General features: G+C 36.9%; 2 protein-coding genes and 1 long non-coding RNA gene across 4 annotated transcripts in view; 1 reads left to right on the top strand and 2 right to left on the bottom strand.

Annotated features, from left to right (window-relative positions):
• Positions 1-261: 261 nt before the first annotated feature.
• On the bottom strand, positions 262-4,081 carry LOC128215177 (uncharacterized). The gene is made up of 5 exons (XM_052921889.1): positions 3,728-4,081; positions 2,847-3,011; positions 1,350-1,472; positions 437-550; positions 262-350 (listed from the first exon to the last, which is right to left on the bottom strand). The coding sequence occupies exons 1-5, from the start codon at positions 4,065-4,067 to the stop codon at positions 262-264; spliced, it is 831 nt and encodes a 276-aa protein (XP_052777849.1). The 5' UTR covers positions 4,068-4,081.
• Positions 4,082-12,068: 7,987 nt separating this feature from the next.
• On the bottom strand, positions 12,069-15,888 carry LOC128213969 (uncharacterized). Its single transcript, XR_008257839.1, has 3 exons — positions 15,823-15,888; positions 12,435-12,482; positions 12,069-12,250 (listed from the first exon to the last, which is right to left on the bottom strand). It is a non-coding gene; the product is annotated as an uncharacterized LOC128213969 (long non-coding RNA).
• A 1,386-nt stretch (positions 15,889-17,274) lies between these two features.
• LOC128213947 (signal-induced proliferation-associated 1-like protein 2) overlaps positions 17,275-22,417 on the top strand; it is a 56,909-nt gene continuing 51,766 nt past the window's right edge. For both annotated transcript variants that reach the window (XM_052920068.1, XM_052920067.1), the window contains exon 1: positions 17,275-17,368. The gene's annotated coding sequence lies outside the window, so the exon portion shown is untranslated. The remainder of the gene's footprint in view (positions 17,369-22,417) is intronic.

The raw sequence follows: 22,417 nt of genomic DNA, 5'->3' as shown, positions 1-22,417 counted from the left end.
TCGGGCAACATCGTGCACACGGCAGCGACATTTGCTTCTATATATTTATTTGTAATCGGCAAACATCAATCTATCCAACAATTATGCCAGTAGATATGTTTTTCTCGTAGTAACAGAAATATATTTTGGAGTAGGTTCCCCCACAGTTATGGCCAGCGCAATATGTCATTCCTGGTGTGTCTCCACCGATGCCGCTATGTAGATTCTGCGTTTGGTCCTCGTCATCCCATTGTATGTATTCAACCAACGAGTGCATGCCATTCACTTCTTGACATCCATTTCCATTCGGGAACAGATACAATGGCTTATCAGTCGGCAGGGTGATGGCGTTGTATGACCTGCCGTCAGACCTAGACGAATATATTGATATTGATTGAATGATTTTGAAATGCAGTCAACCGTATAACACAAATAAAAGATATGTTCACATTCTTACAACAAAAGTTGAGCCGTGTATCGCTGCCATACGTCCCGTCAGGCATAACTCCGCCGTGAGCATTACCATTGTCTGTGTCATCATCGTCAAATTGAACATAACCTTCTGTGAAATCTGTGGACAGGAGTTATATCATTCACCCCCGTTTGACTCGAAGACGCTCATATTTTGAATCAATTGTTACTGAGTGGAATTCGTAAATCACAAATAGACTACCAGTTTTATATATTTAATTGGTAACACGAATCTAAGTTAACCAGTTACTTATGCTTTTCATGCTGTACACTACAAGGTTATCTAGTTATGGTCAGCGAATTCTACTAAATAAGTCACAAAATAACTTGTTAACTATTCAAAAAAAAAATCAAAGTCAAAAAAGTAAGTAAAAATATCAAAGGGCAATAACTCTAAAAATACAATATGAAAATAATGCTTCTTATGCACAACATGTCAACGTGTGTATAAAGTTTAAAATCAAAACCTTAAAAACATATTGAGCTATGGAGAAAAAATTACTTGTTTCAGTAAAAAATAAGCAAACATATAATAAAAGGGCGATAACTCTAAGAATACCAAACCGAAATAATATTTCTTTTGCTCAACACCTCTCCTTAACACAGGCAATATGTGTATAAAGTTTGATGTTCATTCGGAGCGATGTGATGTCAAAACATCAAAATATAAAGAGTTATGGAATAAAGTTATCTTGTTCCGATGTCTTAGACCAGAAGAAAAGAGCGACGGACGGGACAATGGGATTCCTATATAGCCCCCACTACCAAGTGGTTGGGGTATACTTAAGTTTGAGGAAACAATAATGGTGCAAACATAAATTATGTAAGCGATTGCATTCAAAATCACAACCTCAAACATGATTATTAACTACATGCAAGCTACATAAAGGCAACATTACCAGTCGGGCAGTTTCCATGTTTTAGCACACAATAGTCTCCTTGTGGCCAAGCAAGTGAAAATTCGTCCGAAGCGTCTGGCTTTACGCAAAAATGGAAGTTGTATTCTGTTTTCGTTAAAGACCCTGGGAAAAATACAAAAACATATATTCATATGTATAGCACATATGAAGTGTTACAATTCAACAATACTTACAGTCCTAAACTGTTGCCATAGATACAATGAAAACATAATTTAGGTTTATATTTATTGTTCCATTACAAGCACATTTAGTCTAGATTCTTATTCAATATTTACGCGTATAAACGCGACAAGGGTTAAAAGTACCAGTCATTGTTTTCTATATCTGAACCGTAAACAATTTTCTTATATTTGGACGGACTTTTGTGCTTTAGAGGGTATGGTATGGCAAACGTTGCAATATTCTATGTCAATATATATTCAATAATAAATATATACAAACGAAAAACAAACTTTTTCTTCAATAATGGCAATATATTTAGTCAATAAAGATATTTATGGACTGAATCCTAAACAATAAAATTGTTCAAAAAAGTATTCATTGGCTCAAAAAAGAATAACATTAAAATGAATATGATACATGATCAAGTCACTGTGTTTTTGGCGCTGCCATATTGTTTGCTGGAGCCAATCAAAACTGATGTTATACGATGTAGATAATATCCCATGTTGCCGATAACACCCAATATACGTATTTTAACCACGTACGTAAATATTTTTACATGCAATATATTTGTATACTTCATAAAAGAAATATTATTATGAATAAAGATATTTCTTATAGAACAGCAGTTCATAATTATCTTTATATTGAACAAATAGTTTTTAGTCCATAACAATCTATATTGTAATTATTTAAAAAAAAAACTTTGTTTTTCGTCGCATATATTTTTTATTGAATTATTATAATTGTCATAATGTCTTGCAACGTTGGACATGTCATAGAAGGGTTATAGAAGGGTCGCTCTTCTAAAATATATTTCAATTTAGCGTATACTCCTACAGAAATGTCCACCTATGCGTTGCACGCAAACCCCGACCGACATTAGCCTTCGTGGACATGTATCGTAACATTTCACGAGGCTTTCTTTTCAATTTTGCTGATAACCACACAACATAAATACATTAACATTTAAAGTGTTTCCTTGACAATACTTTTCATTTTGTAAATGCCACAGCTACAGTAGATGTGGTGCGGCGACACCAGGTTCCGCGGCACAGCTTACAAGCTAAAATAAACTGTCAAACGTGGCTGTACATTTGCACGGCATTTAGCATTTTGCCATTGTGACATTTGAATTCAATAGCCCTGGGCCAGTATTCAATATTGAACTTATCCTTATCCTTAGACATGCCTCAGTGATTCCATTCAGCCTATTGGTCAGCTAAATATACAGGCCAATCAAAACACTTAGTTTCTAATCTTAAATTTAAGTTCAATCTAAGTTGCTTATTGAATACGGCCCCTGGGACTCACCATCAAGATGCGTTGCGTTCCACTCGTTATTTGGCGACTGTCTTTCTGGAGTCTGCTTAAGCCAACCTTCCAGCCAGCGACTAGCGGAGGTGGGACAACCGGTCCGAGGCTTCATTAAGGCGAACGTTCCTTGAGGCCAGACGACTGGGATTGCGAACTTCTCGTCTGAAAGTTTTGATATTAAATGAGTTGTTGCATCTGTTATTCTCGAGTAAAAACTTATATGAGTAAGACTTAAATATTTTACCATTCCCACAATCGTGGTCAATCCTTTGAGAGAGTGTGGGGCTGCAACATATTGCTATATATAATTTCGGTGTGAAGATAACGAGTGCTACAAGCATCGCTCGCTTTGTTTCTTGGGTTTTTACTGTATGAACGCAGTAGGGCACAAGAGCAAATTTCATGAAGCGCGCTATCGCTTCTTGGCTGATTGTTTGCTCATGTCGCTTGAACTATTGCGTTCATAAATGCAAGAAAAAATCCGATCAATACCTATATTTACATTTAAAATAATTATTCATTACGATTTAAAAACAGCAGGAAGTTCTGTTATTGAGTTTTTGTTCTTATAGAAATGTTAACGATAACATACGTTGGTATAAAGTAAAAGCCGATATTTGTAACGTCGGACATCATTGGTTAAAAGACGGTCTGCTTATCCCATCTGGGCGCAATATTAAAAATAAAACACCTTGCGTGTTGTACAATATGAACATCAACTTTACTCTATACAAAGGAATAGGTGATTATTTACAAATATTAATTGTTATTCTAGTCACAAGTAAACAGCTACATGCATGGTTAATTATATATGATAAGTATTTACATGTATATTCTGAAATAAAAATGTTGATTATGAGTACATCCTTGCTGCATACCTACAGGCTGAGATGCATTCTTCATAATTCCGTAATTCGTTAACGCTTGGACTAAATTTTGCCGTCGCTGTTCTAGCATCTGGGAATTTATGCTTGGACAAGCGTCTAAGTAAGAGAGCTCGTTTGCGTCTACACCAAAGTTACTTTGATCCAAAAGCACGTCAATTGACATTAAGCTTAAACCAATCGGCTCAATTGAAGTCGTCGTTGTCCCAACTATGTCGGTGGAAATCCCAGTGTAAAGGGTGGATGTTGGGGACGAGACAAACCCCAGCGGAAATTCTGAACGTAATTTCAATGAGGCGGTGTCCACGACATATGACGTTTGGGACGTATACATCGGCCCTCCAACAGTGACGTCATGCGGAGACTAAAATAAATTATACAGGGGCGGGTACAGTATGTTTGAGTTAAAGGGGGAATGCTTTAGGGCTGCCCAAATTTAAATGTGCGCCCCTACCTCTGAACTGAATTATTTGTTTGTTTTTAGTGTTGAATTAACTAGTCAATTTGCTTTCTTTTAGTCTGAAATGGTAAAGCGCAGTTTAAGGGATACCATATACGAAACATCTCCCTTAACCCGCGAATATAGCCTAGGATTAAATAAGTTGAAACCCCTTAACCATAAAACCCAATACCAAACGTTTTGTATCAATGACGTTGTATACGTAAATCCTTGTTAACGTCATTAAATAAGTTTACAGAAACTAACTTTTTTGACGTAATCCGTTCGAGGTACAATCGTCCGTTCCGTCTTGCGTGTGCCTAACGTCACTCCCGTCACAACGTGCTTGATGAACGAGAGAATAGCGTCGATATATCACAGGGCAATAAAATATCATTCGGAATTCCCCGGCCATTTATATCAAAACGTTGTGTTCGATAAAAATGGCCGAGGAGTTCAGAATGCATGAAATACATGCAATCGAATGTATTAAGATAGTCGTTTACAAAATCTCGGTTAAACGACCTACATGCAGATTGCTTTTAATCAGTGGATTACTTTTAGTATGGCGTACTTTCTTTGGAACAGCAATGGCAGTCTGTGTATACCAAGTGATAAATTACGTCATAAACGCGTCGTAGGGCAATATTTTGCTTCAAATGTAGACTTTAAACAAAGATAAATTTACTAACAAGTACAAAAGTTGCTGCAAGATGCAGCAATTGGATGTTAGCGCGGGCCAACTATTGGTTATGCAAGTCTATATGTAGGGTCAGAACGAAGTAAATAAAGTGAGGACTAACATTGATTGTAGATGTCAGTGAATTGAAGTTACTTAAAAGATGACAGAATTGGGCTGTTGTTTTGAAATGAAAATAAAACTTAACACAATAACCATTGTACAACTGATGGTATATCTAGGACAGAAACCATAATTGTATCAAATAACTTTATTCATGAACTGTATCAATATACACACATTTATAAAAGACAACATGGCCACAGTGTTGGTTTTCTTTTGGAGTGGCTGATATGATAGCTGAAATGTTAAATATGCCAACATGATTTGGTAAATTCTGGGCAAAGTTCGAAACGTTGAGAATTTGAAGTACTTTGGTGAAATGTTGACTTTAAACAGGAGTAGCACCAAAGGTTTATCCAAAAAACTAATTAAGGACATCTGCTTAAAACAATGTTTACTTTTGGCTAATAATCCGCGAAACAAGTTGACCGTTATAATTAAGTGTAACAAAGCCATTGTTTCTAACTGAAAAACACATAAAACTGTTTGCTTATGTAACAGATTTTAACACAATTAAAAAAATACATTTAACATAAACTAAAAGAAGTTGGTTATACATGAGCTGAAAGAAAGAAGTCTGATCATCATTATTAATGTCATTTTCCTTGTTCTGTGGCATAGATGATTTATAGGCATGCAGGATGTTTTAAACAAAGGAAACAAGTTAAGCATATACTGACACTTATAGGTAATAAACATTATGTAATCATCATGCATTATGCACTTTTAAGGCATAAGATATAAGAATGATGAATAGAATGTGATGCAGGTTGATAGTGGAATGACTAGGAAGTTGATCACTTAATGTGTATGGAAATATAATGACACAAAAGATTTATGAAGAAAGTGCTGAAAATTATAGGTTACAATGAAATGAAGTGAGGAATATGTTTTAATACATGAAAAGTGAAGCATTTGTACAAAGTTTGGTGGAAATGTGTTACTGTTATTTTGCCTGTAAAACTTCTCAATTCTTTAAAATATGACATTGAAATATAAGAATAAATACTGCATTGAGTATTACTGAAATGTGAACATATGTAAAAACAAGAAAGAACATGAGCAATATGACATTATATATACATTTTTTATACAACAAAGAGTAATAAGCATGATAACAAAATATACAGAGGTAGTATGTATGCTGGGAATGGCAGAGTTGTACTGAAATGTAACAAACAATAGAAAGAATATTTGTTATAATTTGGTGTAAGTGCGACATATACATTATGACCAATACTTGGAATAAGAATGCACACAGACAAATTAATACAATACTAAAATACATGCTGCCACTATTTCATAAGCAATGAAATAGAACAGATATGAAAGAAAAGAATATAAATGAAAATGCATGAAAACCTAGTAATATGTACCTAGCATGCAAATGCACAGTATTTGAATGAAACTATTTATAGGGTAATAAATATCTTTTACATGGGGGGGGGGGGGGGCTTAAAAAGACTCAGTTTCAGTTGTTATGTTGGAATGAATTGGGTTGAAAATAGGTATATTTGTTAAATGATTTACTAACTTAAAAGTTGAAAGTTGTCAAACCCAAAACTATAAATGATATGCCTGGAGTTTTATATTATCAGTATAAGCATTGCTGATATGGTTGATAGCCAAAAGGCCATTATTTTTTAAGTTTGAAAAGTCATAAATCACGAAAATGAAAAACAACAACACACAATAGAATGGTTAAGGGTCATGCAAAAAAAAGCAGGGTAAGTTGAGAAGTTGAAACAGGCATACTTTTTTAAGCATTATGAATTCTAATGTTTGTAAATGGAGAGTCAGTGCCTATAAAAGAGACATTTAATGATATATTCATCAGAGTTAAAGCTGCACTCTCACAGATTGAACGTTTTGACAACTTTTTCATTTTTTGACTTAGAACGAGCCATATTTTGCGAAAATCCATTGAAACCAGTTATATAAGACTGCTGACAAAAAAAGATTGCAGATTTTTATACTTAAGTTCTAAAATTGATGTTTTATGCAATTTTCTTAAACTGTTAGTAACAGCTTAAGCCAAATTAAAGACATTAATTTTCAAACGGAAATATGAAAATCTGTGATTTGATCTTTTGTCAGTAATCTTAAATCATTTGTTTGCGGATATTAACACAAAATTTGCGCTTTCCAAGACAAACAATAAAAAAAGTTGTACAAATGGTAAATCTGTGAGAGTGCAGCTTTAAGCTTAACAGGTAGTAAAGAAGGGCCACATGGCAAAATGACATAGTGATATAAATACAAGTATTTCTTGTAAATTAACATTTTGTAACTGTTTAAGTGAGATGTTGAAAAACAGAACATTGTTAAATATATGTACATAAGAGAAATTAATTTAAACATTAATGGGAATTAAACTTAGCAAAAGCATAGTGATATCTAGAGAGCATTATGCAATCATCAGTGTTAAGATAGACAAAACCTTGAATGAGAAGTCTTATAATACTTTCAAATGTCTCTGATTTTAGGAACATGTTTTGTAAATAATTATTGAAATCGCAGAACATTTAAGAAAACAATAGGAAGATAAGTAATCATTATGATGAGGTTATTAAATAATGTTACGATTCTGTAAAGTCATATATTGTGACTGTAAGATATTGGCACAACTGTAACTTAACATATTGACAGAATGGTAAAACACAACAATGGCAAAAATGGAAGTACACTATTTTATAAATATCAAATTTCAAATCCCCCGCCACGGAGTGGGGAGGGGATTACAGAAACACTTCATCAGTCTGTCCGTCCGTCTGGCTGTAACATTTCGTGTCCGTGCTATAACTTACTTATGCATTGATGGATTACCATATTGCTTGGTACAAATGTTGTCCTCATTGAGACGATGAGCAGGGTCCATAACTCAAAGATCAAAGTCACACGAGATATTTAAATGTCAGAGTACACATACTCGTGTCCGTGCTATAAACTCTTCCTACATATATCAAGTTTGGTCACGGTATGTCAGCCTTAACTGAAACAGTAATCTATTTTTAGTAACAGTGACAACGACCCTAGGGGGCAAAAAAGCATCCATTAAAGCTCTGCATAAACTTGTCCTATATACCAAGTTTGGTCACACTATGTCAACCCTTACTTGAGTTATTCAGTACTTACCATATTTCTATTTTGACCTTGACCTAGACCATAACTCTCGGGGCCAAAAACACAATCTCAGGAAAGGTCTCTATAAACTCTTCCTATATACCAAATTTGGTACCAATTAGAAAACCCTTACTTAAGTTATTCAAAACCAACCCTTTTTCTATTAATAGTAACCTTGACCTTGATAATAGGGGCCTCAAACGCATTCCCATAAAAGGTCTCCATAAACTCTTTGCATATACCAAGTTTGGTCTCTTTATGTCAAACCTAGCTAAAATTATTCGATACATAAGGTGACTTTGACGCTGCTTAACACCAGCCCGCCCGAACAATGACACAAGTCATTCAAATATCTTGTTTTCCCTTTATGAAAATGTGGTTAGGAATATAAAAATGTGCCTTTCAAAAGAAATTAAAAGAAGAGTTAAAAAGAAAAAAAACCATTCAAGAGCAATAATTTGTATTTAGGGTTAACATGAAGTTATGTTCCTTAGTGTAAGATGGTTGTCAATAATTCTGTGAAGTATTAAGTGCATTGAATGAAGGTATAGAAGTTTTTTTATTAAAATCCCAACTTGCCCTAAAACTTGAACCGGACACCGACACCAGAGCGAATAGTATAGCATACCTTATTCTTAAAATAGTCGAGCTAAAAAAACACAAATGTGATAATATATTTATAACATGTGTTTTCTCTTCAAAAAAGTGAAACAAGGTTATGACATCACCACAAAATATATGTATCACTTTATCGAAAATACTTAAAGCTGGCTATTTCATCGATGTTATGAATCAAGACTCATTTTCCTTTTTTTTAGCCAAAATAACCTTGACATTGATCTTACCTACACTACACACAACATGTATAACTTTAACAAAAACTCTTTTATTATGTTCAAATATTCAAGAATATTTTAGGTTACTGATCATACAACTTGTAAATCTATATTCTTGACCAGTGGTTGTGTACAATTTTGATCAGATTTAACATACCGGTCAGGTTGCGAGAAAAACAAATTGCCTTGTGTTGACTTGATGTAGTGTCAGATAAAGCATTGAGGCAGGTTGTTTCGTTAAGAATCAATTGGTCCTTTCACACTTGCAATGACAAGTTTTTCATTTTCAAACTTTCCTCTAGCATTTATAGGGAAGAGCACTGTGAGGTAGAAGTGAAGTGCAGGATCGTCACCGATTGTTTTCAGTTCAGGTATTGTGATGAGGAGTAACTCAACTGTTGAAGATCAAGTTGGAACAGTTTCCGCATTTCATACCTACTGCTGCGTTTGATAACAACCTCAGCTGTGCAAAAGTAGGCCACTTGTGTAAGGGACTGGCTCTAACATAGAGGACATTTGTCAAGGTCCATTTACTTGTTGCCACACTCTAAAAAGATATGAAAGGAGTTTGTTATGATATCATGATAAGTGAATGTAGCACTGAAGACCTGATAACATGAAACATGAAAAATAAAATAACTCTAAACATTAAACTGAGGTGAATTTGTTAGGTTTCAAGGTTGATTTCATAAGCTTTATTCGAAATGTGAATTGACAGGTAATTTGCAATTTGATGTCAATTCTGAATCAGGTTATACAAATCAAACATTGATGCATGAATTGCAGAATAATAATGAAGATTAAGTATTTATATACAAGTAATGATTTCATTCCTTTATTCAGCTATTGAGTTAAGCAATTTTGTTAGAAAAAGTGAAAAAATGTTATTAATTTTTAGGAAGGCTTGTTTATAGAAACTGGAATGTAGGATGATAAATATAAATATACATTTTATTGAGACAGAATCCCGTAAAACATGTTTATTATTTTAAACTAATGCACCAGTCAATTGCACAGTGACTTGAAGGGAATGTGCTGAATTTTGACCTCTACAAAATTTAGTGACATTTTACCAAAAAATAACCCAAAATATATTTTTTCTTCAGATTCATCAAAGGGGTAAATAATTAGACAAATCGAGATTTTCTGACTTTGTAAAAGTGCCGTAATTCATAGTTATTTATGCTAGATAGTTGGTATGAGTGACCCCTTTGATGAATCTGAAGAAAAAAATAAATATTTTGGGTTATTTTTTGGTAAAATGTCACTAAATTTTGTAGAGGTCAAAATTCAGCACATTCCCTTCAAGTCACTGTGGTCAATTGTAACCACGACCCCCAAGGTCCGGGGGTATACCAGGGATAGCCGGGGAAATGGACCATGTTTTTAACTTTCAGGTGGCCCTGCATTGCCGGGTGAATGGGATGGTTATGTCTCGCTTTAAATATAGCAGGGAATGGGCCTTACCTAGGGCCCCTGGGGTGCGGGGGCATTTGGCGAGATTAAACCATCTGTTCATCCCCGCAGGACGTGATTTTAGCCAAGATTGGCTGGACCTATGGTCAGGGTCCTCGCTATTCCCCTGACCGGGGGGGGCGTGGTTTCAATTGACTGATGCATTAGTCTAAAATAATAACTGGTGCATAATGAAAACGATGCAAAAATTTAATGACTACGAACAAATCACCTTAAACTCGTTACATACAGACTGACATGCAAACTTTGCGCATGCATTACGAAAAAGGGCTTGAAATATCATCCCTACCATTGTGACTCATTCAGTTAGACGCGTTAATGTCCAAATCGAACGTTTTTGTTGCGGTATTTCACTTCGAATCACCCTCTCGCAATTTTGACCTTGACCGCACACTCGCCTATATCTGAAATGCAAGAAGCGTTTTCATTGGACGGCTATCATTCCTGGTTTTAATGACGCAATTTGGAAAAGCCTTCAAATGTTGTCCAAAATGAAAGTAGGAATACCGCAAAAAAAACGTGCTACTGTTTAAATCGAAAGACACGAAACCTGCTTTTAAAATGATAAATATAAAATAACAATAGTTTTCAGTTCACTACGGAAAAAGAAAATGAAAATACCTTTCCCCAACCGCCAGCGTGTTGACCTCGATATCCCTAGTCTACTGGACGCTTGCATCTGACCCGTACGTGTCATAACCGGGTCATCAGATAATAGACTGGTTCACCGATTTTCTAAGATTATTGTAAGATACATTCTGCGCATTCGTGGTTTATTCTTTTATGTAAAAATATTTAAATAAAAAAGAGAAGTTTTCTCAACAACTGTGCATTTGTGATTTTTTTTCTCTAAAAGAGTTATTTAAAAAAATCTCTGGTTTTAATTTGCCTTATATTTTCAAAGTTCACATATTAGAAGATTACCAATCTTCTATTGCAAAAATAGAACAGGAACCAGTCTAATGGCGAACTGCTTCGGAATTATCCGAGAGCGGACGGTAAGAAACGGCGCATGCGCGATCAAAACAATGAAAACGCCGCATGCGCAAGCCCATTGCACCAGGGACACTTCTAAAACAATCAATATATGCGCCGGGCGCCGATGCGCCCGCGCAATTATTCATCATTTGAAATTAAACAGCTCATTCAACGCCGCTAAAATAGCGCAACCTAAAGTTTGATCGAGAATTTAGATTATTCGAAGCAAAATGTTGCCAATTCGGAACTCCTCGGCCATTTTATTTTAAAACAACCTCGGATGTATGCCGGTACATCAGTAGAAATAGTTCGTAATTTTTTGAATTATATCATTAATTAAATGTAGTGTTTTAGCTTGTATTTTTTTATCTAAGTTTAAATTGATTGCCAGTGAAGTGTTTTATTGCACACATAATTAAGACTCCCGATTATTTTAAGTCATTCAGTTTAACTGCTAACTTAAATTACTACGCGACCTACTTGCAGCGGACTGAAACATACCGATTTCTTAGTATGTACACCGTCCATATACCGAGGTTGTTTTCGATAAAAATGGCCGAGAAGCTCCGAATGAATGTTACCTTCCGAAATAGCATTTAAGACGTAATGTATCACTTGGTATACACACACCGAATTAATTATCTCTAAATACTACTTCCTAACCGTTCCCCAAGTGTCGATAAACTGCTCATAGTTGCTGGCGATGTACTTCACCGGAAGACCACAAACGGCGGAAATGAATTCATCGGTGAGGTCGGAGTGTACGAACTGTTGGTAACGCATAGACCCGTGCACGCACGTACTCGTGGAGTCTTGTAACACGTAGTGAATGGCATCCGTTTCACGTGCCACCGCGTCATATGCTGTAAATAGTTTAGAAAAAAATATTTTAAATGTATTACAAACACAACGATCTATTCGAAACACGTTTGTATCTGGCATCAATATGATTTGTAAAAAGAAGCGTATTTTAAACGAAGTATTAAGAAAGAAAAAAAACAACACAATGTTTAATTTTTAGAATACAAATAAAAAATGAATTCATACCTGTACTTTTTGTGAAAGCAAGATCCGATACTCCAGATATTTGTCGTCCTGCAATATAGTAAATAACAGACATTTATAAAGTCATTCAATATAACGCAATTGCATTATTATTATTATTTTGAACTTTGAAAGTTACAAAATTGTCCTCTTTTTCCCGCATACTCCGATTGCCGTGCGCCGTTCCTTTACCAACATAAATTTGTGTGGTGAATCATGTGCACTCTGAAAGCCGTGCGCCGTTCCTTTACCAACATAACTTTGTGTGGTGAATCATGTGCACTCTGAAAGCCGTGCGCCGTTCCTTTACCGACATAACTTTGTGTGGTGAATCATGTGCACTCTAAAGCCGTGCGCCGTTCCTTTACCAACATAACTTTGTGTGGTGAATCATGTGCACTCCGATTGCCGTGCGCCGTTCCTTTACCAATATAACTTTGTGTGGTGAATCATGTGCACTCTGAAAGCCGTGCGCCGTCCCTTTACCAACATAACTGTGTGTGGTGAATCATATGCACTCTGAAAGCCGTATGTCGTTTCTTTGCCGTCGACATTTTCATTTATATTGCACAATCTGATTACCGCCAATTGTTACTTTGAGTTATGAATCACACTCTGAAAGATGCGTCTCGTCGATTGTTTGCCATTGGCACTTTAAACTTATGCATCAAACCCTGAAAGAAGCGCGTCGCGTCGATTCTTAGCTATCATCACTTTGATGTATGCATCACTATCTGGAAGAAGCGCGTCGCGTCGATTCTTTGCCATCGGTACTTTGATTTATGCATCACACGCTGAAGGAAACGCGTCTATTTTTGTCGCGTCGTTCCATTGTCATCGGCACTTACATTTAAACATCACACTCTAAAAGAAACGCGTTGCGTCATTCCATTGTCATCGGCACTTTGATTTATTCATCACACTCTGAAAGAAACGCGTTGCGTCATTCCATTGTCATCGGCACTTTGGTTTATGCATCACACGCTGAAAGAAACGCGTCGCGTCATTCCATTGCCATCGGCACTTTGATTCAGGCATCAGACTCTGAAGGAAGCGCGTTGCGTCGTTCCATTGTCATCGGCACCTTGATTCATGCATCAGACTCCGAAGAAAGTGTGTCGCGTCGTTCCATTGTCATCGGCACTTTGATCCATGCATCACAAGCTGAAAGGAGCGCGTCGCGTCATTTCTTTGCCATCGACACTTTGGTTCATGCATCACACGCTGAAAGAAACGCGTTGCGTCATTCCATTGCCATCGGCACTTTGATTTATGCATCAAACGCTGAAAGAATCGCGTTGCGTCATTCCATTGTCATCGGCACTTTGGTTTATGCATCACACGCTGAAAGAAACGCGTTGCGTCATTCCATTGCCATCGGCACTTTGGTTTATGCATCACACGCTGAAAGAAACGCGTCGCGTCATTCCATTGTCATCGGCACTTTGATTCATGCATCAGACTCTGAATGAAACGCGTTGCGTCATTCCATTGTCATCGGCACTTTGATTCATGCATCAGACTCTGAAGGAAGCGCGTTGCGTCGTTCCATTGTCATCGGCACTTTGATCCATGCATCACACGCTGAAAGGAGCGCGGCGCGTCATTTCTTTGCCATCGACACTTTGATCCATGCACCACACGCTGAAAGGAGCGCGTATCGTCAATTCTTTGCCATCGACACTTTGATTCATGCATCAGACTCTGAAGGAAACGCGTTGCGTCATTCCATTGTCATCGGCACTTTGATTCATGCATCAGACTCTGAAGGAAGTGCGTGGCATCGTTCCATTGTCATCGGCACTTACATGTATACATCACACTCAGAAAGAAACGCGTCGCGTCATTTCTTTGTCATCGGTACTTTGATTTATGCATCAGACTCTGAAACGAGCGCGCCGCGTCGTTCCTTTGCGATAGGCACTTTGTTTTGAGCTACACTTTCTGAAAAAAGCGCGTCCAATTTTTTGTCATTTGCACCTCCAATGCATGTGTTATGCTGTACGTCATGCCATACTTTGGATAAAATTGTTTTGTTAAGTGAAACCATTTTCATAATTTCAGCGTTGGGTTATTTACAAATTATTTGTTAGATGTTTTTACACCTGTTATTTGAAATATGCAACTGTGTTTGTAACAGGTTGGCAAACGCCAACGATTTAGGATGTTGCTTATTGCCAAACAAAGGAGGTGTCATTCGAAGCCATATTGACTTAAGCTAACTGTTTTATTGTTCCTTTGTATCTAATTTAGCACCTTGACATATGTTTTGATTAAGAACTATTTGAAATCAGAAGTAATTAGTTTGAGCTGAGCTGACAGTCTTTATGAAGTATTTCCTGTTTTTCTATTGGTTTAATTTATGGTAGGCTTGACCGGGCTGCACAATATAAGGTAACATATTTTTTAATTAGAAAAAAGAGAGGAGAAAAAATGTAGTTCTTCATAGAAAACAGACTCTTGAAATTTGTCTGTGCTCGGAGGTGGTTTTACCACAGTCCAGCAAACTATAGCGTTGTCGCTGTTGTACAATATATTTGGTGTTAATTTTTGGACTACACACACTGTGTTATTACATCAAGTATTTGTTAATGAAAGAACAACATAATAAAATCGTGAAAAGAACTTTGTCTTGAAAAGGATTTTGTTTTGGACTTCAATAGCTAATTCCCCATAGGTGTCAAATAACGCGTTTATAGTTAAAAACGCACGGCACAACACATGCATTACACTCTTAAAGAAGCGCGTCGTGTCCATTCTTTGAGATAGGCACTCTGGTTAAAGCATCACACTGTGAAAGAAGCGCATCGCGTCGTTCCTCTGTCGTCGGTACTTTGATTTATGCATCACACTCTGAATCGAGCGCGTCGCGTCGTTCCATTGCCGTCGGTACTTTGATTTATGCATCACACTCTGAAACGAGCACGTTGCTTCGTTTCTTTGCCGTCGGTACTTTGATTTATGCATATCACTCTGAAACTTAGCAAATCGCTTCGTTCCTTTGCCATAGGCACTGTGATTTATGCATTACACTCTGAAACGAGCGCGTCGCGTCGTTCTTTGCCATCGACACTTTGATTCATGCATCCCACTCTGAAACGAGCGCGTCGCTTCGTTCCTTTGCCATCGGCACTTTGATTCATGCATCACACTCGGAAACGAGCGCGTCGCTTCGTTCCTTTGCCATCGACACTTTGATTCATGCATCACACTCTGAAACGAGCGCGTCGCTTCGTTCCTTTGCCATCGGTACTTTGAGTCATGCATCACACTCTGAAAGAAGCTAGTGAGTAGAACTTATTACGGTTTAGTATATTGGTGAATTTGATTGGCAACCCGCAGACAGTGCCGTGTAATTTAAGAAAAATATTTTAACTTGCGATAATTATACCATTATATGTTATTCTTGATGCGAGTTTCGTTTGATAGGATTTTGGACTGAATATGATGTCGTCTGCTTTCGTAGTCTGGCAGTTCTCGTGGCTCTCGTATATAACATTAACAGGAAGTTCCGCGGAGTCCTCGCGATCTGAAACATGAATAATATCAGGATAAAGATAATATTCAATGAGAAAAGGCTTCCCTACACTGATCAATCTGAATTCGGACATTTAGTGGATATTTATTCGAATTAAATTAAGGCAGGACGAACCGTTGATGCCACGAATACCAACTGTATTATAGCGGCTTTGGCGTCAAAGGGGGCTTCTGTGACCGAGGTTTGGTTGGGATGGGACGCAACTTTATAAATGCATTCTTCCTAAAGATTAGGAAACAAAGGAATTAAAAGTAGTTATGGAGGTTGGGGGACTTTCCCATCCACAGCCACAAGAAAGGGTTATTTTACTTCGAACTGTAACTTTATCTCACTCATTTTTATTTCTCCGATATTGATTGTCAAGAATAAAATCACTTGGACCATGATCCTTTGTTGTTGTGGGATAGGAGTATGGTTACCCAGCGTGGCAACTACCAAGACGAAGAATGTGTCTAGTGGCCAGCAGCCCTGGGTCATCACCACCGCTCCGCCAGCCGCCGCCGTCCGTGTTTCCGTACAGCAGGTTGTAGCCAAGGCCAAGGTCCGCCAGCGCCGCGGGAGCTGCCCGTTGACTTACCCCGGAAGTGCCCAACGAAAACAGAAGAACGACCGCACAGAACACTGAAACGGTTGTGCTTGTAAAGTACATCGTCAGAAAATGGAGGCGAAAATCGACTGGCATGTGTAATGAAAAAAGTGCATGCAAACCTTTTAACATATTTAACAAAGCTTAGTCCATTCTATGAAAGACTCAATTTAAGAAATGATAAGACATTTCATTACATTCTATATATGACTGCGATAACGCTCCCAAGTGATGCTATAATGTTTTTAAGATTAAATCTAAATATAAATTATATTAAAATGAGGTCGTTTCGCGTTTACAGCTACTGATAAAACTCTTTGATGAATGAATGAATGGATGAATGAATGAATGAATGAATGAATGAATAAATGAATGAATGAATGACTGAATGAATGAATGAATGAATGAATGAATGAATGAATGAATGAATGAAAGAACGAACGAACGAACGAACGTACGAACGAACGAATGAACACGAACGAATGAATGGAATGAATGAATGAATGAATGGAAGGGCGATAGGGCCCCCGAACGAACAAAGGGGGGGGGGGGGTGCGGACGGATTTTGGGCTACAAATATAATTATGTGGTGGTCTAGTTAGTGTTTAGTGTAAAATTAGTTTAAGGGAAACAACTCAACTATGTTCAGAACAAAATTTTCTATGAAATTGTCTCCCATAAAAATAGTTTCCGAAAGGTGGCAGGGTGAGAAAAATGACGTCATGGTGAGTCACGTGGTTTATACTTCTTCCTGTCTATGAAAACAAACATTGATCGATAGTTGGAATTTACAAGTGATATTCTTTACTCTGGGTAAATAATTTGATAAATTACTTCGATCATGCATTGCAAAATATTTCAATTTTTGTAGCGTTTTTTCAAGCTTAGGGTTTGCGAAATTTTGATTGCACACCTTTAAGTTTCAGGTGTGCTAAGTTCACGTGTTAAATTGGTGGGTGGGGTAAAGAACTTATTTCAGTAGATAATGTACATGTACGCGGCATGCACAAACGGATCGTGTTGGTGCCCAAGTTATTGATGTGTTATCAGCGAGACACCTAATATAAAACAGTGCTGTAGTTGTATTTGAATGTCATTGGAAAAAATGAACTTCTACTTTGATTTCAATGTTGTCCTTATTTTAAGGCTTTATAGTGCAAGCTTCATATATTCCACTTCCTAAGTTCTTATAAATATAATGCTTCTTCAGGGAACTTATGACAATTCCATAACCAAACTTGACAACCTCATTTCTGAGATCCGACATGCTTGTCTTTGAAATAAGTATCACTTTATAACCAACCCCTTTATCTACCTTGTGTCTGCTTCTAGGGAAATGTTTAGCCCTTTAGGCTAGTTGATCCCTTTAGATTACTTCTAGGCAAATCTCAACTCCGATCTGATTTTTTATCAATGAAAATATTGAATTCACTCTGGTCTGATTGTTTATGACATCTATTTTGTGTTACTGATAAAACTTACGGACTTATTTACCTTGTTAAAAGTGCACATATAGAGCTATAATGCACCAGTTAATTGTAACCACGGCCCCCAAGGTCCATGGAATAGCGCACCAGGGACCCTAAATAAAGCCCATTCCCCACTATTTTTTGATGCGGTGAATACAAAACCACCGGCACACACCCGGCATACACCCGGCACTGCAGGGCCACATGGAAGGTTAAAACACGGCCCATTTCCCCAGCTATCCCCGGTATACCCCGGGACCGGGGGGGGGGGGTGCATTTGACTTGTGCATAATAGAGTCATGGAAGCCATGACTAACGATTATTATTCCATTATTGTAATTGCCAAATGGTTACAGACTCTTTGTTAGTGTCTAAGAATTGTTATAGGTTAGTGGCTTAGCTAGGTTTTAAAAAAGTACAGGTTGCTGCCGAAGAGGGACAGGGTTCCCTGGGAGAAAAGTGCATATTGTATCAGGCTGTTCATTTAAATGCTTTGAATTTGACAGGTTTGTTAGGAAGTGTGTTTAATTTAAGTGGTGCAAGGTTTCAACTGCCAAAATATGTAGAGTTTGTGTGTATTTATAATAATATTTTAGCTAATCAAATTAAATGAAAAATTTGACAGTCATGTAATTCTTTGAAGGCAGAAGAATGTCTAAGCTGCTTCTCGTGAGGGCAGAAAGGTGCTTCGAAAAACAACAGGTTGCATCCAAACCTTATTGTTTCTGAGTTGGGTTTTGGATAAAGGCAGCCATTTGAATTAAACTTTTTGGAAGAACAAGTCTGAATCCTTTTGCTTGCCCTCAAAAACTTTCAACGAGCTAAAATTTGAGCAAGCCTGGAAGGCATTTTACCAGTCCTTGCAATTTATATTTTGATGACAAACTGTACATTTTTCATTATTACAAGTTTAGGGTTTTAGCTCAAATTATTGAAGGGTGCTGCACCATGTTTTTTCTTGGTAACACCCTTCTGTCTTTATATAATGAAGTGCTTATTAAGGCTGTCAAATATTTGATAAAAACTGATTATCTGTAATCTGAAGGTTATAAATACATACAAATTTAAGGTTTGGCAGTTGGAACCTAGTATTTCTTCATTTAAACACAATTGCTCACATTTTTGTCATAATAAATAATTTAAATTTAATTATATTATTATTCACAGTCTGATGTGCTTTTTTTCTCCCTTAACACCCTGTCCATCTTCTGCAGCACCATTGCGCTTTATAATATTCGCCTATACACTTAATTTTGTTTATTTTCATATGCTATGTACAGTACTTTAATGATTTATTTTCCATCATGTTTCTTGCGACCTGTATTTCAAATATTTTCGAATCAAATAATTTTACAGGACGCGGGAGTGTACAAATTTGCTCAATTTATTGGTAGATCAATAAATAAAACATCAACATACTGTGACATTAAATACCTTTGAGTTCAGGCGATCAATGAATGTCATTGTGATCCACAATATTTCTTGTATAAATGTTTGTTGTGTTCCGCTACAATAGAGATTGACTTGAAGTGAAAAATTTCACCTCAGCTTTAACCACTGACCTGGATTTATGAATTCCGATTTATTATTAGTCATACCCACCATTTATTAAACAGATAAAGTACTATTGGTCGAAATTAACACAAGCCCTGCACTGGTAAAATGTCTTCTGGGCTTGCTAAAATTCTGAATTTTATATAGCAGGGCTTGTTAAAAAAGTTGATGCTATTGCTTAAATAGTATAAAAATTTGGGATTGTTCATTCAAAAGTCTAATTTCAATGACTGAAGTATGGACAGTGTTGTTTCACGTCTGTCATGGTTTGTTACTTAAAAATAACATGACTGCTCTTTGAATTAATAAAGCTAATTGTGTTAAAAGTACACCTTGCATTTGTATGTAAAATGGGGTAGTAAACTGACATTAAAGTACATTTAATGGTTTTTGTACTTCTCTATGTTGCATGACACATAATAAAACTGTATTTATTTGACAATGTAACAAATATTTATCAGTCAATCCTTAAAGGGGTTCGCTCATGTTTTTGTAAAATGCACTTTTTTGTATGCCCAAATAAAGTATGACAAATCATTAGGAGGGCTATTAAAACTAAGAAACTGACCGCCGGAACTCTTTAACAAATGTTGATAATTTATATGTTTAAATATTGTTTTTGAGGTCTACAATTTTGAATAACATTAAAGGCCCGGTCACACCGCCTGAACTTTGTTGGAGCGTTCCTTGAGAAGGGGCCGAATTTCGACAACGCTCGTCACCGCGCACAAAATGGGAAAACAATCAAAAACACGGGCGTTGCCTTAGCGGTGCACCGCTGAAGCCGGCGTTGCAATAGGGTTGGCTTAACGGTAGCGAGCGTTGGTTTAGCGGTGACGCGAGCGTTGATAGAGCGGCGTTCTGCGCATGCGGGCGTTGGCTCGGCGGGGGTTTAAAGTTGGTTTAGCTGCATACCGCTTTTGACTACGGAGCTGAACGGATCGCTTTGATAGAAGTTCTGATAGATTTTTGATAGAAGTCGATAGCTGAAGTTGCAATCTGAGGAGGTTCTGATTCTGCTGCTGGACTAGTGCACCAATCATAGCAAGTCTCTATTTGAGCAAATTTGATGTAAATGAGGTCTGCACTCAACGGCAGCTCGATTCCAAATGGGCTCCTGGTCCATTTCTCCCCGTATTTATAGCCAAATTCTGGTCCCGTACCAACGCCAAACCAAAGTTCATCACCGCAATGGATCGCTGCTTCAACACCCGACACCGTTCCAGCAATCCCGTGTCCGCTCGTAAAACGCTTACAACCACTCCACCAAAGTTTGTGCAACGTTTAATCACCGCCCGGGCAAAGCTGGCGGAGCAGCGGTGGTCCAGCGTTCAAGATTTCTGCATTGACCTAGCGGACCCAAGCGTCCACGAACTTGCGTCTAGCGGTGCCAAACTTTGACTGGGCATTGTTGGAGCGGTGGTGAACTTTGCCGGAGCGGAAAATTGCCCGCTCCTCACCGCTCGCAATATTTTGTGCAGCTCAAAACTTTCGGAGCGGTAGGAGGGACCATAAGCGGTGGCCGAGCGTATACGGCGTTGCCTTAACGGGGGCCAACTTCCGGTGAACGGTAACGAGCGGTGATGAATTTTTTTCACTGCTTCAGGAACGCTCCAGCAAAGTTCTTGCGGTGTGACCGGGCCTTTAAACTAGTAATGTGATTCAACAAACTGGTCTCAAAGGTTAAGTTATCCTTATATTTGGGTATTTTTCCTTGTTGTATGAGATTTTGTTAGCAGTTTTCTAATTTTTCCTTGACTGACATTTTACCTGCTTGGGTTCCCACCCCCATTAAAAGCAGAATATTCTTGTATACTAAAGTGACACTCTTATTAAAAATCAATACATAAACATGTATAATAAACATAACATCTAAGTGATCAGGGCTTCCATTAAGAATTTTAACTGGAAGTATGAAGTTTATCGTGATAATGTAACATTTATGCTTGTTCCAATATGCATTTTCTCTCTTTTTTCTTCTTTTTTTTGATATAAACATATTCTTTACAAATGCACAATTTGTCATATTGTGTTATCTTTCTGCTTGCAAATGTATATCTGATCATATCATTAGTATATCTTCACATGTACTTATCATGACATCTTTTATATATTTATATGTTAATTAATATATGTATCTCGATCAGAGGAAATAAAGAGCATATATGCCTCTCAAACTCTAAGAATTTTCACTATAGTCCAACTTTATACTTAAAATATTCAATAATTTGTAAGTTCAACTTGAATATTTCACAAAATTGTACTTGTAAAAGAATATTTTACTTCAAGACTTTTTAAAAATGTGGCCAGCTTTGACACCAGATTTTATTATTCTGAATTTCCAATCCTTCACTTTTGGAAGTTTTCTCCAAAATAGTGGAAGTTTTTGTACTTTCAAGGATACAATTTTGGAAGTTTTGACACACTTTAATGGAGTACCGTAATATACTTCAAAACATTTGTTAACGGAAGCTCAGTGTCATACACCTTCAACTTCATACTTAATAATTAATGCATTAAATTTTATGGAAAATATTTATTACTGATAACAAGATTGTAACAGTGTTTTTAATATCTTAAAACGCACATATAATAAATGATTGGTGAGTGCTAAAAGATATACTGTGATTTACTTTAGTCTCATGAGATAGAAATACCATGTTTTCTGCACCTTACTTTCAAATTATACTTGGTATCCTTTATAAGTACCATTGTTTTCGACAATTATTGAACCTTTTCAGGATATTAGAACAATTGTAATAATTGTGGTTTATCTTATTTGGGAGTAAGAGTGCATCTTTAAACATATTTTTGCTGCAATTTCGGCATCAAAGAGTAT

The sequence above is a fragment of the Mya arenaria genome, chromosome 13 (genome assembly GCF_026914265.1).
Source record: "Mya arenaria isolate MELC-2E11 chromosome 13, ASM2691426v1".
NCBI lineage: Eukaryota > Metazoa > Mollusca > Bivalvia > Myida > Myidae > Mya > Mya arenaria.
Note: the sequence above shows the minus strand (reverse complement) of the source record. Positions and strands in the feature narration are given on the sequence as shown.

Excerpts from the sequence above, each read along its gene's own strand:
- LOC128215177 (XM_052921889.1), bottom strand. The coding sequence starts at position 4,067 with ATGTATACGTCCCAAACGTCATATGTCGTGGACACCGCCTCATTGAAA. Across the intron at positions 551-1,349 it reads ACATGGAAACTGCCCGACTG|ATTTCACAGAAGGTTATGTT; the intron begins GTAATGTTGCCT and ends TCCTGTCCACAG. Across the intron at positions 351-436 it reads TACACGGCTCAACTTTTGTT|GTCTGACGGCAGGTCATACA; the intron begins GTAAGAATGTGA and ends ATATTCGTCTAG.